This window comes from Rhineura floridana, chromosome 17 (genome assembly GCF_030035675.1).
Source record: "Rhineura floridana isolate rRhiFlo1 chromosome 17, rRhiFlo1.hap2, whole genome shotgun sequence".
NCBI classification, from domain to species: Eukaryota; Metazoa; Chordata; class Lepidosauria; order Squamata; family Rhineuridae; genus Rhineura; species Rhineura floridana.
Window position 1 is genome coordinate 26,801,153 of NC_084496.1, and position 16,735 is coordinate 26,817,887.

At 46.5% G+C, this 16,735-nt stretch overlaps 1 protein-coding gene across 3 annotated transcripts in view; it reads right to left on the reverse strand.

Moving 5' to 3' along the window:
• MICALL2 (MICAL like 2) overlaps positions 1-16,735 on the reverse strand; it is a 38,037-nt gene that overhangs the window by 2,988 nt on the left and 18,314 nt on the right. Inside the window, exons 4-15 of one of the 3 annotated variants that reach the window (XM_061599885.1) lie at positions 15,887-16,077; positions 15,285-15,406; positions 11,888-12,586; positions 10,678-10,946; positions 9,750-9,900; positions 8,420-8,559; positions 7,322-7,474; positions 5,735-5,799; positions 5,207-5,330; positions 3,937-4,027; positions 2,408-2,481; positions 1,704-1,818 (exon numbers count right to left, since the gene is read on the reverse strand). In XM_061599885.1, the coding sequence (XP_061455869.1) occupies positions 1,704-1,818; positions 2,408-2,481; positions 3,937-4,027; positions 5,207-5,330; positions 5,735-5,799; positions 7,322-7,474; positions 8,420-8,559; positions 9,750-9,900; positions 10,678-10,946; positions 11,888-12,586; positions 15,285-15,406; positions 15,887-16,077 (2,194 nt within the window). Of the gene's footprint in view, positions 1-1,703; positions 1,819-2,407; positions 2,482-2,514; positions 2,600-3,936; positions 4,028-5,206; positions 5,331-5,734; positions 5,800-7,321; positions 7,496-8,419; positions 8,560-9,749; positions 9,901-10,677; positions 10,947-11,887; positions 12,587-15,284; positions 15,407-15,886; positions 16,078-16,735 lie in introns of those variants that run through there. The other 2 variants (XM_061599884.1, XM_061599886.1) reach the window with 2 other exon arrangements.

Below are 16,735 nucleotides of genomic sequence, written 5' to 3' on the forward strand. Positions count from 1 at the left end.
ACTCAAATACACCTGCCAAGGAGCTAAACCTTATGAACCTCGTTTGGCAGAAGGAGCTGATAAAGGCCCTCCAAGGGGGCTGGTTGGCCGGTTTCGGCAATACTGAGGCCAAAGAGGGCCTCCTCACTGTAGCACCCTCGACCGGGAAGCCTCGGCTCTTTTCTCTAAAGGTGCTGCCTCTGGAGAAACATGAAAACCAGGTATTTGGAGAGGAGGACTGGAAGGAAGGGACAGACAGCTTAACGTTCTGTTCCACTCTTTGCAGTGAAATTGGCAGAGCCCTGACACTGCAAGGCTGGAGGTGTGGGAGGGCCTTGGGTTCAGCGGCAGAGTCTCTCCTTTGCACGTCAAGGGTCCCAGGTTCAGTTCCTGACATGCCCACATACATCTTCCTCTTACATATGGGGAGGACCGCCTTAAGGCAGGAAGCTGCCTTACCCTACACTGACTCTAGCTCAGTATTGTTTACACTGACTGGCAGCACCTCTCTAGGGTTTCAGACAGCAGACTCTCTCAGATGCTCTGCCGCTGAGCTACAACCCTTCCCCTACAATGAAAACAAGATTCCAGTCCTCATGGTTCTGACTCGAGGTCTGATTTCACATAGGAACACGGGAAGCTGCCTTATATTTATTTATTTTTATGTATGATTGCATGTATAACCCACCTTTCTTCCAAGGAGCTCAAGTGGCAGACCTGGTTCTCCTCCATTTTATCCTCGCAACAAGCCAGCGAGGTAGGTGAGGCTGAGAGGCAGTGACTGGCCCAAGATCACCCAACAAGCTTCATGGCTGAGTTGGGATTTGAACCCTGGTTTTCCAGGTCTTAGTCTAGCACCAGAGCAGTTTAACAGCCAGTCCCTCTTCCCAGAGAGCTCTGGGAACTGTAGCTCTGTGGAGGGGAATGGGGGTCTCCTGGCAACTCTCAGTGCCCTTCACAAACCACACTTCCCAGGATTCTTGAGGGGGAAGCCATGACTGTTTAAAGTGGAATAAATAAATGGCGTGTGTCGGAAGTGGGGCAAGAGCAACTCCTGTTTGGGTTCTTCTGTTTGTATTCCAGAAGGAAGATAGAGTGAGGGTCCTCCAGCTGGCTAGGTTTGCCTTCTTTTACCTGTGCTCTTCTCTACCTAACTTCCTTCCATTGTAAACTAATATGCTCAGGGAAGCTGACCTGCCCCTCCCTCCTTCTTTAGTTAGTTAGCTAGAACCTTTCCTGTCAACTATGCCTTTCTAGAAATAAAGGAGCTTTTCATGTTTTCAGCCAAGTCCGAAGTCTGCCGATACTCCACAATGACATTGGAGCTGCCAGCCTCCATCGGATGTATGGGGCAGAAGAGGTGAGCAGGAAGGTATTTTTCTCTGCCTCGAGCCCATGTGGTGTAGTGGTTAACGTGCTGGACTAGGATGCGGGAGACCAGAGTTCAAATCCCCACACAGCCATGAAGCTCACTGGGTGACCTTGGGCTCACTGGGTGACCTTGGGCCAGTCACTGACTCCCAGCCTCAGAGGAAGGCAATGGGAAACCCCCTCTGATTACCGCTTACCATGAAAACCATATTCAAAGGGTCGCCACAAGTCAGGATCGACTTGAAGGCAGGCCATTTCCATTTCCTCATAGAACACAAGAACTCAGGGCCATGCAATATGATTACTCCCCACTTCTCTTACCCCCACCCCCACCCACCATCCCTCAAAGGCACCTGATTCTGTCCTCGTCCAGATCCTCCACGATTTTGTTCCGATCGTCGACGGTGGCCACGTACAACTTCAGCAGCTCTTCCTCTCTGGCTCTCTCCCTGGGGGTCTTCGAGAAATCTGCAGAACAAGAAACCGGCTGCGTCAATTCTTCCCATTGACGGCTCTCAAAATATCCACGGGGCCTCGAGTGAGGCAGGGATGGTGGCAGCGGGGAAGCTGGGAATGCCGCATCAGACCATTGGGCCATCTATCTCAGTGTTGTCTGCACGGACAGGCAGCGGCTCTCCAGGGTTTCAAGGCAGGAGCCTCTCCCGGGCCTACCTTGAGATGCTGGGGACTGAACCCAGGGAGGGCTCTACCATGGAGCCACAGCCCTGCCCCGGAAGGTAGCCAGTGGGGGTTTCAACAGAGAGAGAGAACAATGAAATTTGTCCCCTGGTTCTGGATTCGAGTGCATGTTTTCATTTGTATGCCTGCATTGAGCAAGGGGTTCGACTCGATGGCCTTATAGGCCCCTTCCAGCTCTGTGATTCTGTGGTGGTGGTGGCAGCAGGAGAAGGGAAAAGGAAACAGAAAAGGCAGCCACACCTTCCATTAGAAGAGGAGCAGAAGGGAACAAATGGACCAGAGGAAACGGCACACACACACCCAAAACACAGTCTTCAGGCACACCCACCCACCCACCAAGGAGAGGTAGAGGACCCACCGGATTTGCTCATGAGGTTCCGCAGCTCACTCTCAATGTCCCACTGCTTTGCCTCCAGCTTCTGCTGATTCATCCTGCCAGTTTCCGAAGGAGGATAAAGAGGAAGCTTAGCAAGCGTGGATTCGCACACAGATCTCCCCCAAAGCTTTGTGCCGTTCAACAACTGGCCACTGTGGGCAGGGCTACTTCTTCCTATTGCCCCAAACATATAGAACAGGTTGGGATTATGACCCAGAGTTCCCTAGCTAAGAGGTACCCAACATGGTGCACCTGCTCCAAGAACCAGCCCATAATTGTGCTACCCAAGAGCCATGGTTTGTGGCTCCGCCCCTCGGGCATCCCATTGGTTCCTCCTTATCTGGCCCTTGCTATAAATCAGGGCTGGCCCTCCAGATGTTGCTGGGCTATAACTCCCATCGTCCCCAACTGTGGGCCGAGAGTTGGAGTCCAGCAATACCGGGGGGGGGGGGCACAAGCTTCCCACCCACCCAATTTAAGAGAGTGATGTCCCATCTTTCCCTAAAAGTCAAAGGCATCTTAACAATTCAATTTTTAAAAAATCAGAGAATAAAGATTACGCCAGTCTTTATGCATTTTATCACATGCCATTTATTACTGCTGCTGTTTTATTTTTGTGTGGGTTTTTTTTGGCAATTTTTAGAGAATGTTTTCTATTATGACTTTGTTTGTTTGATAAAGGGGTGGGGCCTAATAAATTGAATGCATAAAATAAACAAATAAATAACAGTATCAAAAACCAGGAGGCACAAACAAGAGCAGCGAGGTAAAGAAACATACCGAACGTCATAAAACAGGGACCATCCGTAAAACAGCTAACACATCCGGATTTAGAAACACCAGTAAAACAGCAAAATAGTAACACCAATAATAACAAAGGTGGGAACCTAAAACAGGAACATTACAGTCCAACAGCCCTCCATAAAAACCAGGAAGCATTTCCCACAAGATAAAAGGCTAATAAAAAGGAGGAGAAGCTTCCCTTGGGATTTATTTAGTTTTTATTGATTACATTTACACCCCATCTTTCCTCCAAGGAGCTCAAGGCGGCATTCATCTCTGTTATCTTTTCAGCACCTGCTGAAGACCTTCCTCTTTCAACAAGCCTTTTAAGTAGAGACCTCATCCCAGTCTGCATCTGTGCTGGAATTGCTTTTTAAGATGTTTTTAAACATTTTTTAAAAAGGTGTTTTTAAGATTTATTATTATTATTAGATTTATATCCCGCCCTTTCTCCCAGCAGGAGCCCAGGGCAGCATTGTTTGCTTTTGAGATGTTTTTAGTGTTTTGCCCTTTGTTTGCAGCCCTGGGCTCCTTTTGGGAGGAATGGTGGGATAGAAATTTAATAAATAATAAATGGATCTCTCCCTGCCTCCCTCCTATTTATATCCTCAACAGCAACCCTGTGAGGTAGGTTAGGCCCAGAGACAGTGGCTGGTCCAAAGTCCACCCCCTTTCAGCCACCTTCCCACTCCCAGAGACATGGGCAAAGTGTTCCTGGCTTCACTCACTTGTGCATCAGCTCAGATTCTCGCCGCAGCAGCAACTGCTTCTCGTGGATCAGCTTGAACCATTCCACCATCAGGACATCCTCGGTATCATCTGCAGACAAGACCAAAGAAACCCTGAAGAGCCAGATCTGAACTTTATTCACCATAACAACCAGTAGGCAAACACAGCAAGGATGGCGCCAGGTGGCAAAAGCCACTAGGCCATACTCAGGCATCTATCTGGCCATAAGCAAAGGCCAGTGGCTTTCCCAAAATAAAAGAAACAAAATTAGGGGCTTTTACATCATTTGGCAAATGTGCAGAAGAACGCCTTCACAGCAAGCAAAGAAGAGACAGAGGGAAGGACTTGAAGCCATTACTCACACCTTCCTTATCTCATGAGGGCTAGGAACTTGATTGCTAGAAAAAAGATTGTTAAGCTGATGAAAGGTCAGAGGATGTGATTTTCAAGTGGTGTATTGTCAACTAGTGTGGCCTGTACTATTTCATTTGTTTACTGAATGTGGAGTCTGACAAACAATCAAATCAAATAAAAACCTGAATGCCCCTGTGAGCCCAATGCAGCTATCCACAGAGGAGGTTGCCTCTCTGCATGATTATTCATTGGTTTATTAAATTTATATCCCACTTTTCCACCACATATGTTCAAGGCTGCTATCAGCAATAAAATACTAAATAAAATAACAGAGAGAGAATCATAAGGCATAATCAAACACAGTTTGCTGCAGTCAATCTTGGCTGGGGGTGGGAAGCAAAATCTAGCATCTCTGCACCAGTTGTGATTGGATCCCTCCCTTCCCATGCAGACATCTAATAGAATTACTGACTCTTAGAGGAGCCTGCCTGTTGTCTCTCTGAATGAGTCACTGCTCTGTGTGTACCTTCTTCCAGTCAGTAGGCATGCCCAAAACAGCAATTTATGCAGAATAAAAAGGGAGGAGTTCCTCTATGGACAGGTATTACGCATTCAAAACAATTTTTACAGGTGCAAGTACTAAAACTACATTTTAGTTCAGAAAAAGAACTTTGGGAGCTGCTAGAGGTTTGATAAACGCTGATTTGAGGGAAGATGGAAGTGTTAGAGATAGGCAAGCCAGTGCCAGAATGGGTGATGCCCTAGACTTTCCAAATAAGTTGCTGCAAGCTTCCCAAAGGCTTTAATATTTCAAACATCCCATACTAAAAGTAATGAATCCCACAAAGTGAGTCCCACAGGTGACTGCACTCCACCCTCGCCTCTCGAACCCGCAGACACAGAGGCTCTCCTCACCTCCCTCGCAGTTCCTCAGCTGCTTCTCCATATCCACCCCCTTGAGTTCCAGCTTGTCCAAATCTTTCTCGATCTGCCGGACCTCCTTCTGGATTTCTTCCTCGGGGATATAGTCTGGGTGGAGCTGAAAGAAAAAAATGGCAGTACAGTTCTTCATAAAACACATTGATGATGGTGATGATCATAACCCTAATTATGATGGACCTCAGGGCAGAATATATGGTTCTCTTTTTCCCCTCTCCCATTTTATCCTCACAGCAACCCTGTGAGGTAGGTTAGGCCACAAAAAGGCAACTGTCCATGTAACGGCCTCTAGTGACATCATTAGCATCTCCGTTCTCTGCACCAGGGACAGGAAACGTGGGCCTTCAGATGTGGCTGGACTCCAACTGCCCTCATCCCTGACCACTGGCCATGCTGGATGAGGCTGCCGGGAGTTGGAGTCCAAGGATGTCTAGAGGAGGGGCCACAGGTTCCTCGTCCCTGCCCTGTACAAAAGTGCCTTTCTTCATTCAGTCACAGCTGCACCTTTGAGGGAGATCCCACTTGGCTGGTTGGATACTTCTGGAAAGCTCTAGGAGGAGACGGTTTCACTAGGAAGAAAGGAAATAATAATCATTGTTATTGTTATTATTGTTACAGCATTTATATGCTACCTTTCCTCCAAAGAGCTCAAGCTGATGTACATACATGGTCCTCCCCCTCCTGATTTTATCCTTACAACATCCCTGGGAGGTAGGTTAGGCTGAGAGACAGGGACTGGCCCAATGAGCTTCACACCTGCACGGGCATTTAAACTTTGGTCTCCCAGGTCCCAGTCCAACACTCTAACCACTGCACCACGCTGCCTTTTTTCTCACGAAGACAGACTCCAGAGATGTGCAGCACCAACCAAGGTGTGTCTACTCAGAAGTGAGCCTACCAGGTAAGCAAGTATAGAAGTGCAGCCTTGGTTTAGCAACAGAGATGATTGCTGGTGGGTTCACATAAGAACATAAGGAGAGATCTGATGGATCAGGTCAGTGGCCCAACTAGTCCAGCATCCTGTTCTCACAGTGGCCAACCAGATGCCCATTACGGCAAGCCAGATCTGAGCGTAACTCTCCCCTCCTCCAGCAGGCTCTTCTTATGTTCTTAGACGCACACTATTATCTTTTCGGCGCCTATTAAGACCTGCCTCTTTCAACAAGCCTTTTAAGCGGAGACCTTATCCCAGTCTGCATCTGTGTTGCAATTGCTTTTTAATATGTTCTCTGCTATCTTTTCGGTACCTTTTGAAGACCTTCCTCTTTCAACAAGCCTTTTAAGTTGAGACCTATCCCATTCTGCGTCTGTGTTAGAATTGCTTGTTAATATGTTTTTTTAAAATAATGTTTTAACCCTTTTTTAAAGATGTTTTTAAAGCTTTTTACAAAAAAATGTTTTAAAAGTTGTTTTAATGTATTTTAACATCTGTTTTTATGATGTTTTAAAGTGTTTTTAGTGCTTTTGTTTACTGCCCTGGGCTCCTGCTGGAAGGAAGGGCGGGAAATAAATCAAAGAGAGCTATCGCTAGTCGGGCGGTATATAAATCTAATAAATAATAATAAATAATAATAAATAAAAATAAATAAATAAATACACCTTGCTGAGGGGATCCATCAAAACACATCCCTGGGAAATGTGTGTGCACCAGGACCAATCTCACAACCATGGTTAAGAGATCAGGCCTTGGGAGAGTCCCTAGGGCAGTGATTCTCAAACGGTGCGCCCAGGCACACTGGTGTGCCCTAAGAGGTGGCTAGGTGTCCCTCAAATATTATGAAAGTATATTTTAAAAATGAGAAGAAACCCATTTGCATAGGGTAAGTAATAGTTTCCTATAGTTCATTTTTATTCATAGTTTAAAATATATTAATATATTTTTAATTTTGTACACAAAGTGCGCCAGAATTTTTTTATATGTTCTGCAGTGCGCCGCGAACCAAAAAAGTTTGAGAACCACTGTCGTAGGGCCATATAAAGAAGGTCAGAAGGGCCAAATTTAGCCCACAGGCTGGAGATTTTTCCACCGCTGTGCTAAATCATGACTTAGCATGACATGCAAGCCAACCCAGTTAGGAGACGGAAGCTTACCAGGTGCAATAGTTTTTTTGGTGGGGCTCAACCCCTCCGGCCTCTGGGTTGCAGGAAGATCCTCCCACTGTTGCTTGGCTTTCTGCCAGCCACTGGAAATATCCTGGTGAGGCACCAATAGTTTTCTCTTGGGTGGCTGATCAGTCAACGATGCTAGAAGGGGGGGAAAAAAGGCTGATGGGATCATTGAGATGCTCTGCGCACAGCCCAGCCTGTTCCTAGCAGGAAACGTCTCTTGTTGAATGTGTCTGAAAACCATTTGCTTTATGAAACTTTCCAGTCTTTTGCCTGAGTGGAAATGTCCCCTCCCCAAAATCGTGCTGGCTTATGTGCCTCTCTGCCCATGTCTGAAGTTAATTTTTAGGGATTAGTACCACACCCTTCAATAACCTTCTCAGGGTGGCTTACAAAAATTAGAAACACAGCATGTTTTATTTTTAAAAAGAAACCATTTTTTTTTACAGCCCATGAAGAATCACTTCGGCAGCAAAACAAAAGACAAAACCAGACCACAGAAGCCAGCTGACTGACAACAAACCCAGCCAAGAGAAAACAGACTTTAAACAAACAACCAAGTTTCTAGACCTGATCCTGTGATGCCTCTTCCTAAGATCTCAACCCTACTTGCTTTGGTCTGGTCTGAATTCTGTCTAGGGTAGATAGACTTGCTCGTGCCAAGAGGTACCTCTGAGTCCCTGATTGCACAAATATTGTGCTATATGCATGCATGTACACAGACAGCTTTTCTCCGATGCAAAGGATGCTGTGGAAAGCTGGTAATTTGCAAGGAAAAGTGTCTAAAATATGGATGTGGTCAATTACATACCCAGTCTTGAATGCTGTTGATTTTTACTTGTTGAATATTTAACATTCTGCTCAGTATATGACTGATAAGCTCTAAACCCTATGTTCACACAAAGCTTAGGGACACTTTGGGGTCCGAGCTTTCAGTAGGCACAAAACCTATTTCTAGGCTTTTGACTACATCCATAAGGACTAGATGCATGCTGGGGGGGGGGGGAGGAGGTCAAAACAGAGTTTCTATACCAGAGTCTATACAATGCTCCTGCATTTACTGCCTTCACAGTGCTATCATACCTGTTTCAGGATTTGCTGGAGAGGTTACTGAAGGAGTTGGCTTTTTCTCATTTTGTGCTGGGCTCAGAGTTATGTCGATAGCCACCTTATGGACATCTGAAGTTTTCTGAGCGGTTCTGGCATCACTGGAACTTGAGACTCTGCCAAAGGAAGAAAATAAGTGATAACAGGATTTGGGGCAGGAAGGGAACCCTCAAAACCCAAAAACCCTAAAGACATTTCAGCAGAGTTGTTTATATCCTGTGCTAGACAAATAGTAAACATTCTGTCCCAAGGGTCAGCAACTTGTTGTGCCAATAAAAGCAGAATTAGCAGCCTGTACAAATTATGCAAACCAAGCCATGCATATTATTTGCTCAACTTGTGTAATTTATTCTGCAGAACACTAAAGCTCCAGTCCCAACTGCTGGGATTCCTACCTAGTTACCCATCTGGCTGATAAAATTTTGCCAGAGATTGTCTATCACACGCTTTTGAAATGTAAGCCTTAAGGACTAGCAACATAATTTTAAAAGAAGAAAAGCTGAGATTCCCAGGATGCAGAATTCTCTAGTGTGTAGACAGAATCAAGGAAATACACTCACAGCCCAACTCACTCACATCCTTTTAAACTGGACATGACAGGGATTGCACCTAGGACTCACCTCTCAGTGCCCCTCTAGCACACGTTACCACAGCTATGGGTAGACTTCAGGCCTGCAGGATCTATTTTGCTTGTGTACTAGAACCCAGAGGTCCACCAGTCAAAGCCAAATGCAAAATAGTAGTGGAGGCAGAGTCAGATGTTTACAAAACGATCCTTGGTCAGTTGGCTATATCAAGGGTGGCCAGAAGATCAATCAGGATCTACTAGTAGATCCCTTGAGTGATTTGAAGCAGGCTGGCAAGGATTTCTGATCCCCAGTTGTTTAACAAAATAATAACAATAATAAAACAATTCCCCATACTGCTAAAATGAAGAAAAATGGGGGCTGGAGTAGATTTTTACATGGAAAGACTATTGTGATCTGTTCATTTCTGACAGCGAAAGCAATTTCTTGGATTCAGAATTCTTGCATTCAAAATGTATGTCTTTTGCCCAAGGCTCTGGTTGGGGATCTGGTCAAGGCATAGTAATATTTTATGCTATGTGATTGCAGATGCAACCACTGGTAATAAAAAAAGGTTTTTAAGAAAGTTACGTTTTAACAATGGAGGTGATCTTTGGTATGTTATAAAAGTACGTTCATAGCAATGACTGCAGTGTTGTCACAGTGATATTAATTCTGTCCAATTAAACATTTTTGTTTTTAGCTCCTGAGGAAGGAGATAGATTTTCCGAAACACCCACCCAATACCCGTGCAACCATCGCGTGTCTGCGAACTCAATGAGATGTTTTCCATCCAATTGCAAGTTGCTCTCCTGTCGGCCACCGGCTTCAATCTTGACCTCCAGTCCGCTGGGGTCTCGGATTTCTCTTCCGTAACGCTCCCAACCCCAGCTGTATGAGAAACACACCAACGAACATGAATAGGAAACGCTGGTGATTAGGCTTTGCACAGATCATCAACCCACCTCATGAGCAGCGTACACAGAATAGAGCATGAAAATTAAAGGCACGCATGCAAATGTGCCTCCTTTGCAGACGCTGTGCAGCAGGCTAGAGGAACGGTCAGGGATGATATGAGTCAGCCTTTCCCCTGTCTTGGATTCCTAGTAGCTGTTGGACTACAACTGCTGCCATGCCCAGCAGGCACAGTCGACAGTCAGGGATGCTGGGACTTGTAGTCCAGCAACATCTGGCAGGCCACATGGCAGGCCTCCATCCCTGCTGTGCAGGGCACTGGACTGAGTTCTTGATGTAGAGCTCTTGATTTTATTTTTTAGGGGTTTCATTTTTGATTGTTTTACAGTGGTCACTGTCATTGGCCTACCTGGTGCTCTCCAAACATGCACCACAAATCTCCTCAGATATCTTCAATATCTAGAAGAGCACAGGTTGGCAAAGGCTGCCCTAGAACAATACAAAGTTTGGGGGATTCTGGGGAACTATAAGCAACACGGACACCAAAGGGAAAATTCTGCCATTGCCCCTGCCAAAAAAAGCAATGGGTGGGCACAAATGGATGGCAAATGACCCACAAATTCTGAAGCCACTCATCAGTCAACGCATCAATGTCAGAGCCAATGAAACTGACCTGAATGGGCTCTGCTTTAAAAGCCTGGATGTCACCTCCACACCCTTCACCACAATCACAAAGCAATGGCTACTGCTTGCCTTTAGAGACTTTAACATCCAGTTTATGCCCAAAGTCAGCAGGTCTGCTGATGGGCTGATCCTTGACCCTGTTCTGGGTGGTCGTCCCAACTCCTACTTGGCAGCCTGGATCCTTGGGTGAACGTTCGACCACAGGCAACCTTCCCAGAGGAGCTCTCCTGGGATCTTCTGTGGTGGTTGGCACGCTGGTGAGTCTGGAAGGCCTGACAGGTGATACGCTCTTTCTCTCAAGAGGTTGGAAACCAGAGGTGGCCGAAGATGGTTTGCTCCTATAGGCAGAAGGAGGATGTTAGCACCTTGGCCAAAGGTATGGCCCGGGGCTTCCGCACACACCTGATAGCTGCTATGCCCCCTCTGGAAGGTCACCCAGTTTTGAGGTTGGAGCTCTCATAAATCCTGTCAATGTGTGGAAGCTGCATGTATGAAGGAGGGATCCTGCCTCTGAATTCTAAGCATGCATACCAGTGTTGGCAGTTTGGGATGAAATTGGTGATAGTGGCTCATCTGGCACATTCTCTACCCACCCAAGATTCTGTACTATAATAATAAGAAGAATAAGAATAAGAATAAGAATAAGAATAAGAAGAAGAAGAAGAAGAAGCAGCAGCAGCAGCAGCAGCAGCTTGCTAGTCCTCATGGAGTTCACATGGTCAGGAGAGTTCTATGTTAATCAGCTGTAGATTTCCTTTCTTATTGCCCTGTGGCAGCTGCCAATCCTGGCCCACCAGGCTCCGTGAAGTCCTAGGCTCGGAACTTGCCTTTATAAAATCGCCCTGTGTACATTGTGAAGCTTAACTTCCCTCCCACATCTCCAAACCTAGGCTGCAATTTATTTATTTTTCAAACATGGTGGGGGGGGGGAGAGGAGAAGAGGAGAAGCCACTGAAAACTGAAACGTTCCACAAATTAAAATTTCTACAACACAGAAAAATTTGCCTCAGTTGCATATGGGCTCCCAAATGACAGATGCAGGGGTTTTTCCAGTGGTCAAATCTCAGGCATGTGGGGGGGGGAAGGGTTGGACTTATGAAAGGATTGGATTGTGAAAGGATTACCCCTGGTAGGCAAAAAGAACCTCCATCCCCAGGAGCAGTGTATCTAAGTGCAAAAGAGATTGCAGAATGAACAGACTATTGCTCTTTTTCTAGCACAGAGATCAAAACTCTCTGCCCGCTCAGGAACAGTGAAGTAGGAACGCAAAGTTGCTTACGTGCTAGATGCCAGCGAGCTGGGCCAAGCACTGCTGTAGCCTCCTGGTTGGTGGGTAGAAGGCTGAGATCCAGGTAATGCATGCATGAGAACGCTCCTCGCTTTGTCCTTCTCGCTGGTGCCTGAACTAGTCCCAGATGCAAGCGCCCCAGAACAGGATGCTCTCCCAGCGACCCAAGGAGGGTTTAAAAGAGTGCCTTGATTTTTCACTGGTTCTGTTTTGTTCGTGGAAAGTCCTGAACTCCATGAACCTGCCTGGAAAAACTTCTCCCGAGCCTGCTGTGTTTTGGCTGACGATGCTGTCCAGTGCGACAGGGAAGGGGAGGCTTCATGGGGATCCGATTTGTTCCCAGGAAGGCCTAACCAACGCGAACCTGCGCTTGCAGAAACTGAGCTGGATTTTTTATTCCCGGGGTTGAAGGGCACACAAGCTGCTGCCTGAACGGCACTGCTGTTTCCCAGGGCCTGGCTCGTTTTCACGGTTTCCTGTGTTGGCACCTTGGATGCAAGTCCCTTCAAGTCGTTCCTTGCGGCAGGCGTGGTACCGGTAGGTTTATCGTCTCCAGGGACGCCCCTTGAGCTGACAGACAAGGAATTCTGGGGGTGCGTGGGTTGCTCGTGCCGGTTGCAGATGAAAGTGCCAGGGTCAGTCCCAGTTTTGTACTTGCCAGACTGGAGGGTGCTGGAGCACTGCTTACACCTATGGCAAAATGTATTTATTATTTATTTATTACGTTTATATCCTGCCATTCCTCCAAGGAGCTCAAGGTGGCGTACAAACATGGTTCTCCCACTCCTGATTTCCGGCATATGCTGGGGGGGTAAAAAAAGGCCAGGGACGGAACTGGCAATCCCACCCCATATATATGATCTGCCTAGTAAACATCGCAAGACGTCACCCTAAGAGTCGGAAACGACTCGCAATACAAGTGCGGGGACACCGTTACCTTTACCTTTACAACCCTTTGAGATAGGCTAAGCTGAGAGACAGTGACTGGCCCAAGGTCACCCAGTGAGCTTCATGGCCAAGCGGGGATTTGAACCCTGGCCTCCTAGGTCCCAGTCCGACACTCCAACCACTACACCACAATGACAGGCAGAGGATGAATGCACCTAATCCAGAATGCCACAGTCCTAAGATTCTGTATGTGTTCTTTAAAAATAAATAAATAAATCAAATTTCTACTCCTTGCTAAGCTCTCAGGATTAACGCCTTTAACTGAAATGAATGTGAATGTCCTGCCTTCAAGTCGATTCCGACTTATGGCGACCCTATGAACAGGGTTTTCATGAGGCTGAGAGACAGTGACTGGCCCAAGGTCACCCAGTGAGCTTCATGGCTATGTGGGGATTCTAACCCTGGTTTCCCAGGTCGTAGTCCGACACCTTAACCACTGCATCACCCTGGCTCTCTTAACTGAAACAGGATTTCTTTATTGTCTAATGCTAAGGCTGTATGTGGGTTACAAGACAGCCTTGAATTGATTTGACTGCTTCTATATTTCAACCCTGCCTTTCCGCCCAGTGGCTCAGGGCAGCGCATGTGGGGCTCCTTCACCCACAGGCACGTTGCTACCGGGTCTTTTTGTGCTAGGTCCCACATCTCCTGCTCTTCTTCCCCACCCTTTTAAAAAAACCTTTTTTTCCTGCACTTTGCTTAAAGGACAAGTGGGTAGGTCGTAATTTATAGCACCCGCAAGTTCCCAGCCACTTGTGGTCTTAATTTGCCCAGAGGCCTTCCATCCATTTATGTAAATTTGCATCATGGGCAGGGATTATTATTACCATCATCATTTATTACCCGCCCTTCAACTAAAGATCCCAGGGTGGGTTACAACAGTTTTCAAATACAAAATTAAAAACAATTTAAAAACAAATCCCAAAAATATACGTCCCAGATGTCAAAGGCTAGGGTAAAGAGGTGCATCTTCAGCATTCGCCTAAAACTGTACAGTGAGGTTGTCATATGCACCTTGGTGGGGAGGGAGTTCCACAACTTAGGGGCCACCACAGAGAATACCCTCTCCCGGGCCACCCCCCCCCCAAGCTTCCAAGGGCGGCAGAACTACTAAAAGGGCCCCCTCTGCTGATCTCAACACCTGAGATGGTCTGTTGGAAAGGTGGCAGTCTTTCAGATATTTGGGGTGTAAGAAGGCATTGATTTGCTTTCCGCCAGGCGTTCGTCGCATGCAGCACTGTTTCCGTTCTGCTGCAGTTCTATCAAAAGCTATTTTATTTGTCTCACTGACCGCTGTTGCAAAATGACATAACTTAGATAACTTATGTAATTAATTACATATTATTATTATTGTTGTTGTTGTTGTTGTTGTTGTTATTTACCCTGCCCTTTTTCCAAAGCTGGAACTCAGAGCGGCTTACAAATAAATTATCTAAATTACCACGCCATTACATTATTCCACCCCATTCATTTCATTGCAAAGGAAATGCAATACAAATGGGGAGAAATGTAACCAATTACATATTGTTTGCAGACTGAAAGCAACAACAGTGAATACCAATCATATTCAATGGATTGATTTCTGTTCTGGGCACGGGAACAAATAAGTGAACGACACTGACCAGTCCCCTTTCCATTTTTGTGAGAATTCTCATGGGCTGGTGCCTTGAGTCCTTTAATCCCCTGCCTACCCACAGGTTGCCCACTCCTGTTATAATTTATTCAACACCATGAATGCACATTTAGATTGTAAGCGTTTGGGGGCAGGGACTTAGGTTGTTGTTTTTAAAGTCACAAAGCACTGTGTGCATTGATTACACTTATTCCCCACCTTTTCCCCAAGGAGCAAAAGGCAGTGTACATGGTCAGCCCCCCCCCATTTTGGTTTCACAACAACCCTGTGAGGTAGGTTGGGCTGAGAGACAGTGACTGGCCCAAGTTCACCCAATAAGTTTTGTGGATGAATTTGAACCTGGTTCTCCCCTATCCTAGCCCAGGGTTCACTGATATGAAAGGCTACATATGGGGGGTGGAAGGTCACCTGGAAGTCATCAAATCCCCACCAACAAGCTTCCTCTCCACTTTCCTCTTTCAACAAGCCTTTTAGGTTGAGACCTATCCCAGTCTGCATCTGTGTTAGAATTGCTTAATATGTTTTTTTAATAATGTTTTAACCCTTTTTTAAAGTTGTTTTTTTTAAAAAAAATGTTTTTAACGCTGTTTTGTTTTAATGTATTTTAAGATCTGTTTTTATGATGTTTTAAGGTTTTTTTAGTGCTTTGTTTGCCACCCTGGCCTCCTGCTGAGAGGAAGGGAGGGATACAAATTAAATAACAACAACAATGATAATAATCTAAACCTATACAGACCCCAAACAGGAAACAGGTGGAAATGAGGTGCACCAGAAAAATTCTACACCTGAGCAAGCCCTCTGCCATACCTGAAACAGTTCCTATGATAAAGCTTCCCGTCCATCAGGAGCCGCTGTACCAGATGCACGTGGCTCCCACAGATGGCACAACTGCTGTTCCGCGTGTTGCTGCTCTCCTCTAAGACCCGTCTCTGGGGAGAAAGAAGTGACGACATCAGAGAACCCAGCATAAGAACAGCCTGCTAGATCGTACCAAAAAAGGGCCTCTCTTCGCAAGGTAAGCAATACCTTCCTGGGTCAGACTGAGGCCCACTTATCTAGTCCAGAAACAAGGAAGCTGTGGCCCTTCCAGATGCTGTTGAACCCCAACTCCCATCCTCTCTGACCACTGGCCACGATGGCTGGAGGCCACGGGTTCCTCATTCCTGATCTAGTCCAAAATCCTGTTTCCCACAGCCAGCAGCAAGTTGCATCTGGAGGATCACGAGCTGGGCAGGAAGGCAGCAAGCAGCCCTCCTCTCTCATTTATCCCTAGCATCATGTAATCCGGAGATATACTGCCACGGGTCGTGGAGGTTCCACTCTGAGCTATCATGTCAACAGACACCCCTCTCCCCCCATTTAGCTTCAGTCTTTAGGGCAAAAACAACAACACCACAGCTGTTCCATACTGCTGTCGCCGGCGGGTTCTCCTTCACCAGGCTGCGTCCTTGCAGGGCTGAGTCTGTCTTGGGTTCAGGTGATGGATGGACTCGTGATGGTTTGGCAGGGGCTGGCGCTACCGGTTCGGAAAGCACCTTTTTCCCAGTCGGCTCCTCGCTGGGTTTGGATGGAGGGCGTTTGATTCCAGACACCCCTCCGACTGTTGAAAGAGGAAGATGAAATATGTCTCAGGAAGTAACTGGGAAGAAAAGTCAGCTGGCTTGTAGCTTAGGAGGGTGAGGGCACCCCCTCAACTGAGAAAGCATCAGCAGAAAACTATGCAAGGATAACAAGCGAGGGACTGTAGGCCAGGCAACATATTTCAGTTAAATGCAGTGTTCCCCAACCCGGCCCCCTCCAAATGTTTTATTGATTTATAAAGGTATTGCTATACCGCCCTCTCACAAAACATCAGGGAGGGTGCACAACAACATAAAAAAAATAAAAGCAATACAAAACAATCATTAAAAAAGTATTCAAGAAAGTCAAAAGTGAGGATGCCTGCCACATCTCTGCTGGAAGAGCGTTCCACGGCATGGGATTGGAAACACTAACACTTCTGGTTGAGGCTAGTTGGGCCTCTGTAACACAAGGAACAATTAACAGCGCACTTGTGGATGATCACGGGTTGGGATATAAGAGCTCAGGTAGATGCCTGCCTCTTGCCCCCATCAGCAGTTTAGCCGTTGTCTTGTTTTGGATAATGACTCTCATCAACCCCACTCAGCACAGCATCTCGTTGGGGAAGGCTAGTCTGATCTACCTCATAGGGCTGTCGTGGGAATAAGTAGCTGGGCTGCAATTAAATTAGTGACTGG